At 38.5% G+C, this 19,756-nt stretch overlaps 1 protein-coding gene across 6 annotated transcripts in view; it reads left to right on the forward strand.

Moving 5' to 3' along the window:
- Positions 1-2,762: 2,762 nt before the first annotated feature.
- The window catches only part of EMSY (EMSY transcriptional repressor, BRCA2 interacting), a 91,770-nt gene continuing 74,776 nt past the window's right edge, over positions 2,763-19,756 (forward strand). For 4 of the 6 annotated variants that reach the window (XM_033120356.1, XM_033120358.1, XM_033120360.1 and 1 more), the window contains exons 1-6: positions 2,763-4,146; positions 5,848-5,956; positions 11,805-11,904; positions 13,360-13,434; positions 14,798-14,839; positions 18,250-18,425. In XM_033120356.1, the coding sequence (XP_032976247.1) occupies positions 5,887-5,956; positions 11,805-11,904; positions 13,360-13,434; positions 14,798-14,839; positions 18,250-18,425 (463 nt within the window). In that variant the 5' untranslated portion in view covers positions 2,763-4,146; positions 5,848-5,886. The remainder of the gene's footprint in view (positions 4,147-5,847; positions 5,957-11,804; positions 11,905-13,359; positions 13,435-14,797; positions 14,840-18,249; positions 18,426-19,756) is intronic. The other 2 variants (XM_033120359.1, XM_033120357.1) reach the window with 2 other exon arrangements.

Consider the following 19,756-nt stretch of genomic DNA (forward strand, 5'->3'; position numbering starts at 1 on the left):
GTAAACTGCAGAATTCTGCAGATTTCTCTGAAGTTGAAGAGCAGGTTTGGTAGGGTAAAGGAGTAAGAAATCTGACATAAAAGGAAGTTTTGTTTAGAATGTGGACGACCTTGGTTACTGGTTTGACAGGTGAACAGTTCTGGAGAACAGAGTGCAGGATATAGTCACAGAAGTGCACACTCGAATATCAGTGCTGGGGAAAGATTTCACAACTCTCTTCTAAGTACAAAGGCAGAGTGGAAGATGGGGCAAGCTAAGCTCATCGGCGGACTTAAACAAATCTTCCTTCATTGCCAGGGTGATGGAAGGAGGGTGGGATGCAGTGTGCATGGCTTGATGGTGAGAGCTTCAATGCAGGGGTAGATGGTCTGGAAGTTGTAGTGACAAGTTAGGAGAATGCCAGCCTTTACTTTGGTTCAAGATATTGAAGATGGGGGACAAGGAAGAACTCTATTCAAAAGCGCTGACAGGGAAGCAATGAACTTAAGGAAAATGTCAGATTTTAGCCAAGATAAGCAGGTGACAGCACTGCTCCAGGGAAAGGTTAGCTATGTAAGGAAGTTTCTTTGCATTAGCATGGGTTTGCTTGTAAAAAAAACTAGAACTTTATTCTCTTGGCAACTGGGAGCCACCAGAGAGTTTTATGCAGGAGACTGACATGATGAGATCTGAGTTCTAGAAAGCTCACCCTGACAGCCTGGGCAGTATGGTGGAGCACAGGAACAGAGTGCAGAGAGGTTCCCTTGGAGGAAAACAATTTGTAAAAAGGTCCATTCATTCCACACAGGTAAGAGGCCTCATCATCAGCCCACCAAAACAATGGCATCCGCTGTTTACGAAGTAGAGACTACAGAATTTGGTGGACAGAGAGGAAAAGGAGTGATGGCAGTGGCCAGATCTTTCACTTCCTTTTGAAGCTGTTCTAGCAGTTGATCCTCCATTGAGCCTGGATACGTAATTGCCAGTTATCCATTTACTTTCCTTCTTTCTGTCCCCCAAAGCCACTCATCTTGATCTATTTATTTGCTATTCTACTGTTTTATTTCTTTTTCTTGTCTTGCTGTTCACATTTTTAGTACACACGTTGGCTATACAGTATGGAAACAAAATTCTCTGAAGGTAAGAATGTAGGGGCAGTGTGGTGAGTGAAATAAGCAGCAGACTGGAAGTTGAAAGGGCTGGTTTCCACTGCCAGTCCTGCCATGCCATTCCTGTGTGACTTCGGTGAGCTCATGTGGCCCCTTTGGAACTCAGGTTTTTCCATTTAGAAAACGAATCTCTAAGGTCTTACCCATTTCAATTTGCCTACCTGTACACCACCATAGAAGCTTAACAGATATTTTCATGACAATGGTGAAATCTGCCTTCTCTAATACAGCACTACAAAACCTGCTTAGTCAATGGAGCAGTAACATTTGAGACAGGTGTTGTACACTAACACATTTTTTCTTCCTTGGAAGTGGAGGGTGGCTCTCATTTTTACCATACATTTCCTGAAGTCCAAGTGCCTTCAATTGAAATCACGGCTCTATGTACTAGCTTACCGTGGGTAAAAAAACTTCTCTGTGCCTTATTTTCTTCACCAATAAAATCGCAATACTGTATCTGATAAAAGTTATTGTGGAGATTAAATAAGTTAATATATATAATAGCATCTGGAATAAAGCCCTGGATAAGTATTAGCTATTATTCTTATGTGCTAGGCACTCCAGGGCACATACCTGGTCTCTCACCTTGAAGACCTCATTGCCTAGTCAGGGTAACTTTCAAATGACCTTGTATCAATGTTCTGAGTTCTGTAACAAGATGTGTGGTGAGTGGTGTAGGTGCAGAGGTGGGAATGTCCATTTCATCCTAGAGGGAAAGGTACGGGCAGGACAGCTTCTTAAGGGTAAAGTCTGAGTCTGATCTTTAAGGAAGAGAATTTAATGTTGGGAAATTCTGGTACTACGGAGCTGTCAGAGGCAGCATGGGGAAGGCAGTTTCTGGCTACAAGACAAATATGGCTAGGAGGAAAGGGAGGATGTGTGGTGGATTAGACGCAATTGATGCCTGAGCATCAACATCACTTGAAACTTGTTAGAAATGCAGGATTTCAGGCCCTATCCAGACCTACTCAATCTAAATTTGCATTTTAACAAGATCCTCAAACAGTTGAACATTGATGTTTGAGAACCACTGGTCTAGAATAGACTCTGGTGAGAAGTTTCTTGGGTTTAAATCCTGGGTTTACCTACCATTTACTTAGGTGTGACTGTAGGCAAGCTATTCAATGTCCTTCCTGTGCCTCAATTTCCTCATTTGTAATTAGATTAGTTTCTACCTAATAAAGTTGTTTTAAGCATTAAATAAATTAAAATGTGAAAATGTTCAGAAAAGTACTGGCACCTAGTAAGCACATAATAATTCTTGACTCACATGCTACTTATTACAGTCAGGATCAGTTTTGTAAACAGTTTGTCTTTCCATTTCTACTCCATCACTTGGAAGTCGGAAGACCTGGGGTTATGAAGCCCAGCTTCCTTCAATTCCTAGTTTTGTGAAATTGGGTGAGTTCTTGAATATGTTTTTCTCATTCATTGTAATAGGAATCTTAATGATACCTGCCTCACCGAGATGCTGTGAAGCTCAAAGAATGTAGTATGTTAAACTACAAAATCTATTCAAGTTTCATTTACCATCTTTCCAGGAGTTAAGTAATTGGCCCCCAAACAGGGAGTACCTCAATTCAGTGGGAAACAGATGGAAGAGAATGTTTTGGAAGATCAGGGAGGGAATGGAGGGAGAGCCTGGCGATTATTTATCCCATTTCATGGCTTTCTGAAGAGGCAGAATTGCGTTTTTACAATAACAATTTTCCTGGACCTCAAGGGGTATTTTCGGCTAAAAGGCAATAGTAGGAAACTTAAATGCTGTTATTTATTCTCTCTTCCTAATCTACAGCTCCATTCAAGAACATGAAGTTTCACACGTTTTTGTGGTGGTCTACAATTGACAAATAATTTTTTCCTACGTCGTGTATCACAACGTCCCCAAAGGGTAATAACAACCCCACTTTTTCAAGAAAGCATATTAAAAACCACTTCTGACATGCGCATTTTTACCAGATCCAATTTTCTAAAAGTACAACATTTAAGAGGGAGGGCAATCACAAAATTCGAATCTTCAAGAATACCAGGCACTGGCTTCGATTTTATGGCCGCGAGTAACTAGTTATTGGGCCCCTTTTCTCATCTGTAAAACAGGGGCAACAATACTTTCTCCACACTATTGTTCTGTGATTAAGTACAAGGGCTGAAGGGTGAACGTACCACGTCGTAGGGCCTCAAATAAATCCCTTCTCCTTCTTGCCTTTGACAGATATAGCACGAGATATCACTACCATTCCCACTTCACACGTGGAGAAACCCGAAGTCGGGGACACTCAGGTTCCCCTTCTCTGCAACTCGGCAACCTCCAGACCGGATAAAGGCAACTGCGATGTCCACTATGTCGGTTCTCGTTGCGCAAACTCTCTCCTCGAGTTGAGTTTGGAGCATTGGAAACCGCTGATAACTGCTCCCATGACTCTGGGAAATCCGATCCTAATTCCCCACGTCGCTTCAGGAACGAAGCTGCTTTCCTACCTTCCCTAATCTCGCCTTGAACAAATGCCGCCGCAAAGCTTCGGATCCAGCTACCGACGCCATTTTGACCACTACGTATGACGCCACACGTAACAGAGAAAGCAGCCGATTGGCTGGGAGACGGCAGCTGGAGGCGAGGCGCGCGAAGCCTGAGAGGAGGGTATGCGAAGCCAAGGAAACTACAATCCCAGTCTTCCTTGCGCGTGCGACAGCCGACCTAGAGTGAAAGAAGAGAGTTTGGGTTCCGACCACAACTCCCATCACCCCACGCGATGTCTCCCGTTTCCTTTCAAAACGCGGAGGAAAAGAGGGACAAGGAGAATGGAGGCCTTCTGCAGTCCGATCTCCGAAAGGCGGGAAAGGCGAACTACATCTCCCGACTGGCAGCGCGCAGCTGCGCCTGCGCCCTGATACCTGTCGCCATCTTGCCCCTTCTGAGGCACCGCAAACAAACCCAATTCCTGGTGTCCCCTAGTCTTGGCGGAGGAGCCTTTTAGATGAGCCACGAAAGGCCGGGCAGGTGGGTGACTCTCAGACAGGGTACTGGGGAGAGCTGGCAGATTAACCAGGCTGGAGGAGCGCCGGGCCAAGCATTTGGAGCCCGGCTTGGGGCGCCCAGCCCCATTCTCCGTTGTCTCCTAACGGGATCGTTGGGCTCCTGAGGTGTGCTGAGGGGGACTCTGGCAGGCCCCGTGATGGGATCTCGGGGGTCCGGTTCTGGGAGCCTCCCGGTGAGTCTCAGTCATCTGCCTGGCTGTCCGCGCGCCTACCCTCTCTCCGTTGTCCTCTCCGCAGAGGAGGGAGTGAGGCGCTGATGCTGGCCGGGGCCCCTGATTCCTGCTACTGGTCGCGAAGGGCTTGGGTCGTGGGCTTGACATTGGGGCTGGCGCCGAGCGGCAACGGTGAGGAAGGTGGGCTGGCTGCTCTGTTGTGGTGCTGCGAGAGTGCGTGTTTGGGGAAGGGGCGGGGCGGGCTCGCCTTCTTGACACATGAGTGGGGCAAGGATTATACAAGATCCCGGTTCCCGGATCGGGCTCCAGCAACTGCTGCCCAGATTTCCCAGTGCGATGTGGCCCCGCGGTGGGGTCCGCTAGCGGGGACGCTTCGGGATGCTGTGACGTGGTGCTTGATTCCGGCGGTCGCCGGCCGCCTCCAAGATCCTGTCGGGAGGCGGGGACTGGCTTGTGGAGGGAGCGGATTCCTTTGGCTCTGCCCCTCTTCCTCCTCCCCACCCCTTTTCTTTATGTCATCCTGCCGGCTGGGGCGCGCAGTCCAGTTCTCCTTGCTCTGGGTTGGTTGTTAGCTGAGGGGACTATGGGAAGTAGGGGGAGGGGGTTCAACTCCAGGCGTGGAGTTGGGAGTTAGCAGCCCCAGCGCCTGGAACGGGATATAGCAGTTATTACGGTTCTGTGCCTGACTTCCAGACCAGTGAGGTGGCTCATTCATTCGTTCGTTCACTCACTCCTTCATTCATTTCACTCTTCCCAATCTTTTATTTAACAAATATTTACAGCAGATCTACTGTGTGCTAAGCAGGTATTGTGCAAGCGCCCATGGCTTTTGTCTTTTTATTCTCTAGATCAGGGAATTCCCGTTACCAAGTAAGTTCCTGACATCCAGACTTTTGGTCCATGGTTGTTTAAAGACTACAGGGTGTAAATTCATCTTAAATTGTTAAGACTTGAGAAAGTTCTTTAAGTTCCATTAACCCAGATAACGTGCTAGGAGCTTTCCATATTTTATCTCATGTAACTCATAAGTGAAAAAGCAGACTCGCCCAAGGTTCTGCAGGTAGTAGCGCCCGTTTATTAAACAACGTGCCAGCGACTATAAGAACTTCACATACACCGTTCTTTAATCCTTATGACAAGCTGGGTGATAATACCTATGTTTTACAGATGTGTAAAACATTTTACAGATGTGTAAAACATATGCTCAGATAGGCCAGTTTTCCCAGGATCACACAGTCAGTCAGTGGAAAGCTGGAACGAGAATCTAGAGGTGTATGACTCTTTAGCCTGTGCTTTCTCCACTGTCATAGGCTGGAATAGTAAGCTCCCAAATGGTTGTTTAGTTCTTCATTTGTGAGAAGTCGGAAAATGTGGTGAAATAGGATTGTGAGATAGTCTTATTGGTTTGACTTCTTAGAGAGTGGATCTCCAGGTGAGTGGCCTTTTGAATGTACTTTGGTAATTTGATTTTTTGTTTTTCGTTTTGGTAGGGAAAACAAGCTCTTTGGGGCTACCAAAAAGCAGCAGCAATGCCTGTTGTGTGGCCAACCCTTTTGGATCTCAGCAGGGATGAATGCAAAAGAATTCTTCGAAAATTGGGTATGATTTTAATTTTCATGTTTTGATGCCTCTCTGTGATACTTTTCTCTTTCCATTTGGACCACGGCTGTTTGCATTCATTAGAAATTCTTTAGAGGTGTAGTTCCCACCTTACTCATTGTTATTTCCCCAGTGCCTAGCATAGTGCTTTGAATATAGTAGGTGCATGAATTGTAATAATAATCATAGCAACTAAGAGTTCTTCAGGGTTCTGGGCTATTCTGAGTTCTTTACATTCAATATTTCATTTAATCGTCACTCAAACTGAAAAGGTAGGTATTTTTCTTTTTTTTGTCCCCATTTTATAGATGACAAAACTGAAGCTTAGAACCCAAGGTAATGCTGATAGTAAGGCATGGAGTCAGGATTTCAACCCAGGGAACATGATTCTTGTCTCTCTTAAGCAAACTTTTAACCTTCATGAATGTATGTATGAATTACATACTGTTTTTGAATTCTAAGTTAATGTAAGCTATGCTGATTTTCCCAAATTATATTTGACTATCAGTAATCAAACACCTTCCGCTTGTAATGAATTATTTTGTGTTTATTTTCCTTTGGAGCAGCCTTTCTTATTTAGCATTTAGGGAGAGAATTAAGGCCTTGATGCTAAGGCATCTGTTTTATGTAATGAACTAACTTCTCATGCGTCTAGAATGGTATTAGTTATGTACCATCCTTGGGAAAATTAAGTGACTCAAATCATTTTCTGTATTCTGTGGTTCAGATGAGGATCCTTGGTTGAGAAATGCTGCCTTAGACTGTAAGGTCCAAGAAGGATCTTGTCTTACTTATCACTGTAATCTCAGGTTAGCACATAGTAGGTGCTCAGTAAATGAAAAAATAATTTGAAAAGAACATTAAATGTTTTGGCAGTGGATATGAATCATTGTATCTATGATTTTGAAGGGGAAAGTGTAGGCCTTGAATTTAAATAGACCTGGGATCTTGGTTCTGTTACTAATGACCCACATGATCAAGGACAAGTTATTCAGTCTCCCTAAACCTGTCAACACTTTTGTAAAGGAAGGATAACAATATCTGCCTCATAAGTTTGTTATGTGGATTAACTGTATATAAAAAGGGCCTATCACAGTGCCTGATATCTCAGTGTATAGTGTTTTAAAGCAGTTGCTTTCAGACAGTTTAGTTTTTTGCAGATGAATCTTCAAAAGAAATGTTTGTTGGGATTTCCTTTGTATAAATTTGGTCATAGCTGCTCCAGTCCTGTTTGCTAATAACCTTTGCCGTTTTTATTTCCCATCAGGCTACAATGAAGATTTCTCTATTTTAAACTACTTCTTAGCATTGTATTTTACCACAACTACAGGGATTTTTTTTTTTTTGTCAGTTATTCCCGTATCTTTTTTTTCCCATTTAACCTTCTATCCAAACTTTTAGTACTAATTTAGGGATGGTTTTCTACATACTTACATGCAATTGCTATAACTTGCTAGCTACCAACTATAAAGCTGGGCTTGTATTTATTTCACAGCTGAAATAATTAAGGAGGAACAAATCACAACTTCAGTAGATAAATTAAAGTTTCTGGGCTTTTGGGGCCTTGAATCAAGAGATTATGTTAGTATAAAAATGGTAAACTTGAGGTCCAAATTTATCGTTAATTTTAGTCAGAGCTGTGTGGGTAATGGTGCTGGAGAGCTGCTGGTATACAAAAGAAAACAGCCTTCCTACAGGGTAATGTCATCTTCAGTGACCCTTCACTTTGGGAGGTGAGCCTGGATAGTGATTTGCAGAAAGACTTCCTCCCCACCCATTGGCTCGTTATCATGACAATGAAACCTTTGAATTGCCTTCAAACATTAGCTCTAGGTTCGAAGTTTAGAGAAGGTACTGTATTTAAGAATTAGCTTAAAATATTTCAAGAATTAGCTTTGTTCTTTTAAAAATAGTTATAAATCATTGTGTGATAAGATGCTAAACATTTAGATTTTACTTAAATATAAAGAAACTGGAATAGAGAATTTGTGGTAGTTAAATGCTTCATTTTATTCTGCATCTCTCCTACTCTATTTTTTTATGACTGGTCCTGAGCTATGACTCTGACGTGGGGCTTTATGGACTGTAGTATAATTGAATAGCTGATTTGTTTAAATGGAATAGGTTGAGGGCTTTATTAAAAAGGGTTTGGTAAATCTTTTGTTTTTTTGTGGTGTTTGCGTTTATTTCAGTATACCTTATGTGTCATTACAATTAACACTAAGAGAATGGCCCCAAAATAATACCAGGAATTAATATTTGTCAGGATCTGAGGATACTCATCACAATGGAAATCAAATGTGAAGGAGGTTGGGAATCTATTAAAGGTTATTTACAATGAGTGAATTTTTAGAGAAGGGGAGGAAGTGCCTTGGATTGTGTAGCTATGGTAACTGTTCTGAGTCCCAGTTTTATGTTGAGATTGCCACCTCTTTCGTGCATGACTTTTTAGTCAGACTTGAAGTGGGACTTGAAATGTCAAAAATCTTTGTTGCATTTTGTTAGTTAATTTCACTTTTGTTTTTTTGAAATAGTGTCTTGATCACTGTAAATTCCAAAGACTAAAAGTGAATTTCTTTTTCTTTTTCCTCCACTCACTTCCTCTCTCTAACCTCTCCATTTCTTTTTATGATACTGACATTCTCCTAAATTATCTTGCAACCTACAAAACCTCATTCCTTTCTTTCTGCTGTTCCTTCCTCCTTCAGTAAATTACTGAGCCCTATCAAATAAAAACTTTTTTAGACTGGAATTAGAGGCTTTTCGTAGTCTGGCAGCAAACCACTTTTCCATTTTTATCCTTTGCTATTCCCTTACATGCATCCCTTGTTGGATTTGAATCCCCTTGAGGATAGGGACTTTGTTTTGTTCATATAAATATTCTCCATGGTACCTTGTAGTAGTGATGTTCAAGTAATATTTGGTTTGAATTAGTGACTATCCAAGTACAGGCATATTTTTACTTCCTCTAGTGTAAACTCTCAGCATAGTCACTGACCGTTACTGGAAGTTTGATGACTGTATGAAATATTGTCTGCTCTTGTATTTTCTATTCCTTTTTGCACATTTGCTTTTGTTTCCTTTCCTGCCTGGAGCACAGTTCTCATTCTGATTAAAGCTTATGCTTCCAGACTAGATGTGTTTTTCCTCTGTACCTTTACCGCTATATCGTACACTATCTCATAATTGCCTGATGACTTGTTTCACTGGAGCTTTATTCTAGAGTTCACTCCTTGAGGGCAGGATTTAGCATACCATTTAGTATAAACCTAGGATGCAGGTATGCTTGCCTTCATAACAGGACTCAATAGGACTAAAATATTTCATAAATGGGGCATAAACATTTTAGAGTATAGTGATTTGTTAGTTGGTTATCTCCAGTGCTTTTCTGAACTCTATTTTGGGTCGTGATAGTAGCTCAGATATTATTTCCTGGAACTAAGTACCATATTTTGCTGTGTATAATGTACACTTTTTTTGCCTAAATTTGTGAGGGAAAAATAAGGATGTGCATTATACATGGGTAGTACTAATTCTGTATCTATGTAAATGTTTTTAATTCTTTTATTTATGCTTATGAGTTAAAAGTGTAACTCTAGAAATCAATAACGATATCCATATGCAAAATAATACCCTGGAATACAATAATCGGTTTTCTTGAACTTACGACAAACTTGCAACAATGAAGAGTTCTTGGCCTTCTATGATGTGTAAATATTGTAAATTTGTTACCAATACATAAAATTTCTTGTACCTTGTATCTGTTCTTGTTTTGTAATTATTTGTTACATAACATTTCTTATACCATAATATGTTTAAAAATAAGTGCTAAAATTCCTTTATAATACAAAAAACGAGAACCTAAATGTAAACAAAAATATGAATTAAAAAAATTAAAATGAAAGATTTTATTTTTCCTGAAAGTTTGGGCCAAAAACATGGGTGCGTATTATACACGAGAGCTCGTTATACATGGCAAAATATGGTATTTCCTTCAGTACTCAGAGCAGCAGAGCTTTGTCCTTCCAGAGAGACCCCCGTGAAGCATCTACATATTACAGCATCCAGCACAGATTAGACATGCAGGGAGTTTACATCTGGGATAATTCAGGTGGACTAGATATTTCTATTTAATATAGTCAGCTCACTTTTCTATGTAAAGCTTTTTTTTTTTTTGGACAGAACTGTGAATAATATGAATGAGGCTACTAGTTTATTATTGATGTAGTACCTAGGGTGCAGGTGTCCTTGACTTCATTATTTGGCTAACTGGACGGTCTGTTTTATGTCAGACATTGGCAAGTAGCAAATACTGGTAGCAATTTGAATCGAGTGAGAAGATAACTAGAGTCTGGACACTTATTTCCCATTATTTTTTTTTTCCACTCAGATACACCTGTCTCACAGTGTTAATGGTTTAAAACAACAACTTTTATTATTTCTCATTATTCCATCTATGTTGCTGGTCTTGTTTGAGCTCTTTCATGTGTCTGTATTCAGATGGTAGCTTAGCCGGTTGACTGGGCTCAGCTGAGATGGCTGGGCCTCTGTTTCATGTGGCCTTTCATCCTGGGCTTTTTCACAGTTTGGTGATTTCAGGGTTTCAAGAGAGCAAGGCCCTGTGTGCAAGTGCTTATCTGTTTATGTCAGGTATGCTGATGTTTCATGCGCCAAAGCAAGTCACATGCCAAGCCCAGAGTCAGTGTAGAAGGGGACTACTGTGTTTCCTCGAAAATAAGACCTACCGGACAATCAGCTCTAATGCGTCTTTTGGAGGAAAAATTAATATAAGACCCGGTCTTATTTTATTATAATATAAGACCGGGTCTTATATAATATAACAGGGTCTTATACAATATAATATAAGACTGTGTCTTACTTTACTATAAGACCTGGTCTTATATTAGTTTTTCCTTCAAAAGACGCATTAGAGCTGATGGTCCGGCTAGGTCTTATTTTCGGGGAAATGATATATATACAAAGGTAGTACATAAGAAGTACACTGGGAGTCAGGCATAGTTCATTGGGAGCCATTGACGACTTTTTGGTTTTATATTTTAAACAGTACTAGGTATCACCAGTTTCATTTCATAATGGTTGTTGCTATGGAAAGAGTGAAATGAAACTGTCTGGCATTATGGTTCAGTATTTTAAGTCCTGGACGCTGTGAGAACAATGCATGTTCCCTAATCTGCCTTGGTCATTTTGATGGTGGTTTTTATTGATGCAGAGGATCTTAGATATGGAAGGTACCTTCAAAGTCTCTTCCAGATAAACTGAGTCTTAGAGATGAGAAAGGACTTGCCCAAGGTCACACAACTAGTAAGTGGCAGTGCTAGAATCAGAATCTGGTCATTTCATTCTTGTTTCAGTGGTTTCTCAGTTGCACAGTATTTAGTACTCGCAACTATCTAGGAGGGAGGTGGAATATAGTTTGAATTCTTAAGTAGGCCTAAGGAATTATGTCAAGGATTGGTTAGGGAAGGTACCTTTCAGTAATGCTAACAACTCCTTTTATCAGCCTTATTATATCACTTAAAGCCTGTTTCCAGTTGTTGGTAGCATTTGAGTTAAATGTTCTTCAGTGATAATGTGTGAGACAAAATATTTACTGTTAGATTTTTTTTACTATACATTTTATATATGTGACTTCTTGAGGCAATGAACAGAAAATGATATAAAATTTAAAAAGACATTTTAATCTGTTGCTAGATAAAATTTTTGAGAGGAATTTAAAAAAATATTTGTATAGTGATTTTTAGGTTTCTTGCCCTGAAGTTTCACTATATATAGCCACAGTATTAAAATATTGAAGGCCTTTCTTGATAAAATAATTTTCTTCTTCTAGAATTGGAGGCATATGCTGGAGTTATCAGTGCACTTCGGGCACAGGGGGATCTCACCAAGGAAAAGAAAGATCTTCTTGGAGAACTCTCAAAAGTTCTTAGGTAAATTATCATAAAAGTTTATGAGACATGACTCTAGACATTTCATTTTGAGAGATTTAGATACACTTTTCACACTCAAGTTGAAGACAGCTGTTCAATTGTTGGTGCTTAGAGATCCCATCTGAGTTGTGTGCTTTGTTATAGAAAATTACATAATTTACCATTTATTCTGTAATATAATCAGAAAGGGTTTAAGGTAGGTTATTTTAGGCTTGGGCCACCTGGGAAAGGGAGTTATTTTTGACATGGGTGAAAGAAGAAAGAGCTGGCAGCAACTAGATATGAAGATCTAGAGTGGCCCAGTGACATTTTTTGGGGGAGAAGAAGGAGGTAATAGGAAGATGTAGAAATGGGTGGTGATTATATAGTTATTGCCTTAAGGATAGTTTATCTCTTCAGCTTCTCACTAGAGTGGCACTTGAATCCATTAAAAAACTATCGTGAAAGGGGTTCTATGATACTTTGATTGATCCATTCTAACATCTTGAGCTTTTTCAGAAAATGTTGTAACTAAAATTTCCTTTCTACATTTAAAGTCATTTTGTTCTATTCTTTTTTTAAGTAAAATAGGGAAGAAGCTTTTCTTATATTTGATTAACATTAATATAGGGATATTATTAAGCCAAATCCTCAGTCTTATTGTCTGCATATTTAACGATTTATATTTTCTGTGTGTTGTTTATACTGCTTCATAAATTCTGCGTTCTAGCCCCTTAAATTTTATTTTAGTTCATGATTTAAATTTAGCTTAAGCAGCAGTAAAGATTACAATTTGACGTGTGGTATTTATTTTATTGAGTACTTATGGATGGAATGGGTGTAGCCTTTTTTCAGTTAATATTAACTTTATATATATTTAATCAGGATCAACATAAGCACATTTTTACTATAGTGGTACATGATACACTGTAGAAGACACACAGCTGAAGTGTGAATAAAGGAATAACATCCTGGTGTTAAGTTTCATAGCATATAGCTACAGGAAACAGATTATCTTGCCACTTTTATTTCTTTATTATAATCTTTGAACATAAAATTATAAACTATTAAGCGTTAGAAAGGACTTTAGAAGACTTTATTCTGAGTGCCAAAATCCTTTTCTCAGTAACCACGATTAGGGGTCATTCAGTGGGTTTTTGCATATTTAGATAACAGGAACCTTTGCTAATCTTGAACATGGTCTGACATTTTTGAGTTTTGGAACTAATGACTTGTCTTCCTGTGATTTCTAATTTGCCGCTAATTCTCGCTGCAGTTACATAGGATCAGTATGAATCCTTTTCTATTACTAATTAAATCAAGCATTTGAAGATATATGTTAGGCCCCATCTATATCTTTTCACAACTCAATCCTGTCCTCCCTCCCCCTAGCAAAATGTTGACTTAAACATTAATAAAATATAGAAAAGAGCTGCCTGCTTGGCAGAGTTCTATAATGGCTATTTTTTTTCATAGCATCTCAACAGAACGCCACCGTGCTGAAGTTCGGAGAGCAGTAAACGATGAACGGTTAACAACAATTGCACATAAGTAAGCCATTAGTCATACCACCCCTGATTCTTATGACGTAGTATAACATAGTTGTGAAATAGTCTTCCTATTGTGTAGCAGATTCCTGAGTCTTTTATCTTAATAGTAATATCTCTGTACTCAGGGACCCTGACCATAATGGTGTTAATTGTTTATTCAGTTGGTTATGGTTTTGCCTTTGGTTAGGCAAGCTCTAAGTACTCAGGTCAAATCCCGTTACAATGTAATCTCTATGTAAGTAAAGGCCACCACAGTTTAGCAGATGAGATGATTCAAGATATTGAACTTACTTGAAGCAAAGTTCAATAACAACGTAGTGTGCTCCCCAAATTTGATAGCCCCTTAGAGGTTCTTTGTAATGGTATTTGATGTGTATATTGCTTTATAAATAGGCGTTATAAATTTTTTGATAACCAACTCTAGTATTTCATGTGTTTTGAGATTCACAAAAAGGATTATAAAATACATGTTCTGCATTTAAGAAACATGAATACAGTATATCTTAATTTACTTTAAAAAGCCAACAATAAACTAATAAAGGAGTTTTATCAAATTGTTTTCAGATCATTATAACTATTTGACAGATGGGGTGGAGGGAGGTGGAGGGCTAAGGGGCAGGGATCAAGCCAAGCATTATAGGATGTATGGAGACAGTGCCTCATGAAGAATAGAGGAACAGAAATTATCCTATAAATGTTAATGCAGGATGATAGGAACATTTCATAAAATAAGATACAGTATAATTCATTTGTTTATTTTTATGGTTTAATGTGAAATAAAATAAAGGAAAAAACTCAATATATTTTCATAATGTGATAAATAGTGCATTTAAAATAAATGACAGTATTTGTATTGACCCTGAAGATCCATTAGCTTTGTGTTCTGCTTCACTGTACCTCATTTTACTTAACCTATAAAATGGGGTACTACCTTTTTTAACTGCATAGTTTGAAAGTTTAGCTATTTGAATTTTGAGATTTTTTTCAGTGGTAGGTACGTATGTATTGTAGAAATTTGGAAATTTTCCATTAGAGACATTAAGTATTTGGTTGTCAGACCAAAATGGTTGAAACATCCAAATATTGTGTTCCTTCTTTAATTTACTGTGAACTTTTAAATTGGGATGCTCTAAAAATAATAACAGCCTAGATTCAAATTTGAGAACTGGTAATAGGAAACTTGTGTGCTAGATAATAAAGTAGTAAACAATAGCTTGCATTCAGAGGCACTTAGATACAAAATTAGTACCTTAAAAGCATTTGAACAATATTGTGTGGGGCAATTAGTTGTAAGTTGATGCATCAGTTTCATACTTAAAGGATAACATTTATTTAGTCTCCTTTTCCTTTTTTCCCCTTTAAAGAATGAATTTATCCTTATATTTGGGTGAAAGACCAAGTTACAGGTATGCAAATAGGTTATTATTATTTCAGGCTTTTTCTCCTATTTATTTCAAAATTGAAGCTCTCAATTATTCAGAGGCACATATTCCATTTACAGATTAACCATGCCCCTTACTTTTCCTTTTTTCCCTTCCTCCCCCACCTAATACTGCCCACTCTGGTTATTTTGCTGCTTGGGAGTACCTCTAGTCAGAGGGTGGGAAGGGAGAGGAGGTGAAAATTTTAATTAGTCATTGTACTACTTGTTAGTTGTCCTGGAAAAGGCTTGGTGGAAGAATTTTCAAGTATTTGCCAAAGTATTTTTAGATAATATGTGGGTTTCTTTAACCTGTTTGACCTCTCCCTTTCCCTCCTCTATTAGCATGGATAATTGAGAGTTGACTTTTATCTGCCTGTGATTCCTTTTCTCCCCCCTCTTTCTGATTTCTTTAATACATGAATTTAATTTTTTGGAAAGAGTTTAGTGTATAATTTTAAACTTCTTAGGTGTTTTCATACTCCTGTTTTAATATTTTATACTGCGGTTTTAGTTTGACCAGATGTCACATTTACTTGTTGAGCCTAGGGATCAGTGAGTGGAATGGTGACGAAGGCTTAGATCCCTCATTCTCTCCATCTTCTCTGCCCTCTTTCCCTCGGAGGTAGCAACAGAACTTAGTTTCAAAGAGTATCTATAGGAGGGTTTCATAGTCAAGAGTCTGAAAAAAGCAACTCCAACCAAGGAGGAATGCATCTGAACTGACTGCATTCCCTTTCTCCTCACACTTCCCTCCCCCACTCAAAACAGCAGCTTAGGCCAGAAGGAATGTGGTTGAAAGGTGAATAGAAAGCCAAGAAGATTGAGTACAAAGAAAGTAGAAACAAAAGGAGTGGGGTGTCTAGGATCAAAGAAAAACCTTGCTTGTGGCTTGAAGCATAATGCATGTTTATTATTCGGCACCATTTATTAAATTTGGTACTCTAATTCAGTTTTGAAACATGGCAGAATATTATAGTATTAAAGCCTGGAATGTCAAGGGGCTTCAGGGCTTTTAATTGGGCCTCTCTTGCCAGCGTTGTCTCTAGAGCAAAGTGGCTATCTGGAATTACTGTTCTCTTAACTCCTTCTTCATCAGCCAAACAGTCACTGGTTACTGTGTGAGTTTATATGTGAGGATGAGGATTTCTTGCTGGTGCCCTGCACACCAAACTGTGTGAGGGGCCAACCAAGGTAGTTTCATTGGTGTCCTGTTAGAGTTCTTAGAAAAGGGGCTGGAACAAGGTTTCCCCCCTCCCTTGTCATGTTAGTATAACTCAGGTGTGCCAGAGAAGCCCTGGAGTAAGATATTTATAAAAATCTGTTAACAGTTTAGATGTTTTGTGTAACTAATGCGTATTTACATCTTCATTACTAAGCAGATAGGAATTTTTGATCTAATTCAAACATGATGTTAATTTTTCAATCACTCAAAAAAAGTTTGAGCATGTTTGCGTGAGTAGAAATTTGGAAGATTTATAGATCTTTCTGAAAGTTGCAGTTGTGTCTTTTGCACTGCAAATTCTCTCTTTTCAATAGCATATATTCATGTGTTTCAAATTATTAATCTTTTATAATTTCTGTCACCATTTAAACAATGCACCAGGTAAGTGTAGGCATCATTTTATTTGTATAATAAACTCACGAAGCAAATTTACTAGTGATATTCTAATAAAATGATAGTAGAATAGGAGTAAGCCAAGAAAATGCTGAATAGCTTTTAGAATTTTTTCCTTTGACAATTAGCTGTAGCTGTTTTCTGTCTCTTGTTTATACCATTCCATTTCAAAACTAGCATCAACTTGGAGATTATGTGATAAAAAAATCTGTGAGGGTTATTGGGGAACTCCTGTTTCTCTTGTTTTAGGTAGGACTCCGTTACCATGAAGGAATTGGCAGATTTCCCACATTTACCCAATTGGATTCATCAACCCTTAGAAATTCCTTTCTGAACTGAATGTAGATCCTTCTCAAATTGTAAAGTAATTTACTTTCCGTGACAGTTGGTAATAGTTAAATAACAGTGCCCAATTAGTATAATTCAAAGGCGAAAGTTAGACATAAAACACGTTTGAAAAATTTTATGCTCTCTGTTTATAATGTGGCATATAATTTCAGTAGCATGTTTGCTTGTTGAAGGAGACATTTAGTAACTGTCTGACCTTAGGCAAATTATTTAAACCTCAGTGATTCAATCTCCCCATCTGTAAAATGAAGACAATGTTACCAATTTCATAGGACTGTTGAGAGAATTACATGAGTTAATACACGTAAAATGTTTAGAACAATGCCTGACATCCAATGATTAATTGATGTTAGCTGTCATCATTACCACCATCCTCGTCACTGTTCTTATCACTCCACTATCCACTAACAAGGGCTATTGTGGACTCGAAACATGAGGAATCGGTGGACATGCAGTCTTAAACTTTAGGTTGAGTTGTGGAATCTTTGGTTTTGAAAATGGTACAGAAATATTTCTGATTTAATGAAGAGGTTGATTGATTCTTCGTGAATTTTAAACCTCAACCTTAATCATTAGGCAAGAGAAGTGACACAACTACCTTTTGTGGGGCTGAGTCAGGGGAAGTGACACAGTTATTTTTTCATAGCACAATCTCTGTTTGGATTCTTGGGGTAAAATTTGCTCAAGAAGTTTAGAGTAGAGAAACTGGGAATAGTGTCTGCGTAGGGACAGTGTTCAGTAGCCTCAAATGCTTAGAGTGAAGAGTGGTAGAAATACATACAATTAAAGTAGTGGTAGCCTTCCTTCAGTGTCCTCAGATCTAGTCTGGTTTTTTCCAGGAAGCATAATAATATAACACATCCCCAGTGACGTGCGGTGATATATATCTTCTATCCCTCAAGTCTCCCTCGTTTACTGCCTCAGTTTCCCTTGTTTGAAAGCCTTAGAACCTCTGGCCATGCAGGCAGTTAGATAATTTTGCAAAGGTTCACTGAATTCCATCCTTAATTATTAAGGAAAATCTGATTTTTAAAATTATTCGTGCTTTTTACCTTTCTAGTTTAATTACAAAATTAAATTTTAAAAGTTAGTACAAATACTAGTTTTCATTAGCACTACTGGATTTAAACTAATGAAAATAATGTCAGTATTTATTTAGAAAACATAGGAACATTTTTCATAGTTTCAATTATATTCATTATCAGATCCATTCAGATTATAGAATAAAATATGTAAGAACACAAGTGTGTGTGAAATTCCTTGAATTCTGATTATCATTCATAATTTTGATCTTGCTTGCTTAAAAATAAACCTTCTATTCACTCAGGGTACTTTTTACAATTTAAAAAATTTTATTTGTTTGAGAAAACATATTTGATTCATTTTTAGTGATTGAGAACCCTTGTAGCAGCATTTTCTTTTTTGTTCAGTATGTCTGGACCTAATAGCTCTTCAGAATGGTCCATTGAAGGCCGTCGACTGGTACCGCTGATGCCGCGGCTGGTTCCTCAAACTGCCTTCACAGTAACAGCTAACGCTGTTGCCAATGCAGCTGTCCAGCACAATTCATCTCTTCCGGTGCCTGCAGAGACAGGAAGCAAGGAAGGTGAGTAGAAAAATGTTTGTATCTGGAGATGACTTCTCTCAGATTCTTCAATCATCTGTTTTTACCAGCGTGTAAAAGTTGCAAAACACAGTGAGCCAGTTTTGTTCTGAAACTAGAAACTGCAAAGTTTTTCATCTCAGCCAAAATGAAATCTCCCTTTTGTTCAAAGTGTGAATTATATGAATCACAAAATTGCAAAAAGCCTTCTTGGAATTAATTTTTGATATCAGTGTATTTTGTTAGGAGTGAATTCAAGGCCTTAATGGGTGACATGGAAGATAAAGAAGATGATAGAAGTCATTTAGCTGCTGGGGAAAGATCCTGAACTTGTACTTTAGAATATCAAGCTCTGTTTTTGTCTCCTGGAATCAATGGTATATGCTGCTTCTCTGTTCCAGTCAATGTGCTGAATCCATTAGGGGTTACCTGACAGATGGAGAAGGCATTCTTATTGTTATTTATTCTAGTAATTGACAAATGCTTGAAAAATCTTTGAATTCTCCTGAGGTTACCAAAGAGTAATATTAAATTTGAGAGTGCATATTTGGATTGACTTTAGTAGCTTACTTTGGTGTCGTATAAAAATGACCCTGAAAATAATGTATTAAGTTGTCAGATTACTTTGGGGAATTGTCTTTTCTTAACTAGCAATGAGCTGTGGAGCAGAGTGTGATACACTTTTCATCATGCCAGGCTCTCTTAGGCTGAAAAAAGCTATATTCAGAAAGAGACAGTTATTAGTGTGCAAACTTGACTTCCATTGAGTTTCTTTCATTCGTTTTATGAGCGGTATCTTTCTTTGCTTCCCACTTTACCTTTTCTATCCACCAACTCTCTGGTAAAGTGGAGAAAATACAAGATTTTCAATAGTCAAATCTATGTTTGAATCCTAGTTTGCCATTTCCTAGCTATGTAACCTCAAGCAAGTTTTTTAGCTTCTGTGAACCTCAGGTTCCTCATCATTAAAAAATGAGTGTGGTTTTGTGACAATTAGTGGTAACACTTGGAAATAATTTAGCTTAATACATGGTACTCAGTAAATGGTGCCTATGAGCTGTTCTTGCTTGTTGTTGCTATTCAAGAAATTGAAATATGTTATTACTTTAGTTGAGTTATTATTGTACTGCTTGGATGGCAGGTGACCCAACTGAGTTGGTTTATAATAAAGAAACCTTGCCTTGGTTCCCCTCTAGTAGCCAAGTTGGAAATTACTATGGTTAGGGAAAAACTATCCATCACGCCATCATTGGTACCGCTATTATTAATAGTATTAAAAGGGAATACAAGTACTAAACGCCTGCCTGTTTAACTCTTGCCGTGAATGAAAAATG

This window comes from Rhinolophus ferrumequinum, chromosome 11 (assembly GCF_004115265.2).
Source record: "Rhinolophus ferrumequinum isolate MPI-CBG mRhiFer1 chromosome 11, mRhiFer1_v1.p, whole genome shotgun sequence".
Classification (NCBI taxonomy): Eukaryota; Metazoa; Chordata; class Mammalia; order Chiroptera; family Rhinolophidae; genus Rhinolophus; species Rhinolophus ferrumequinum.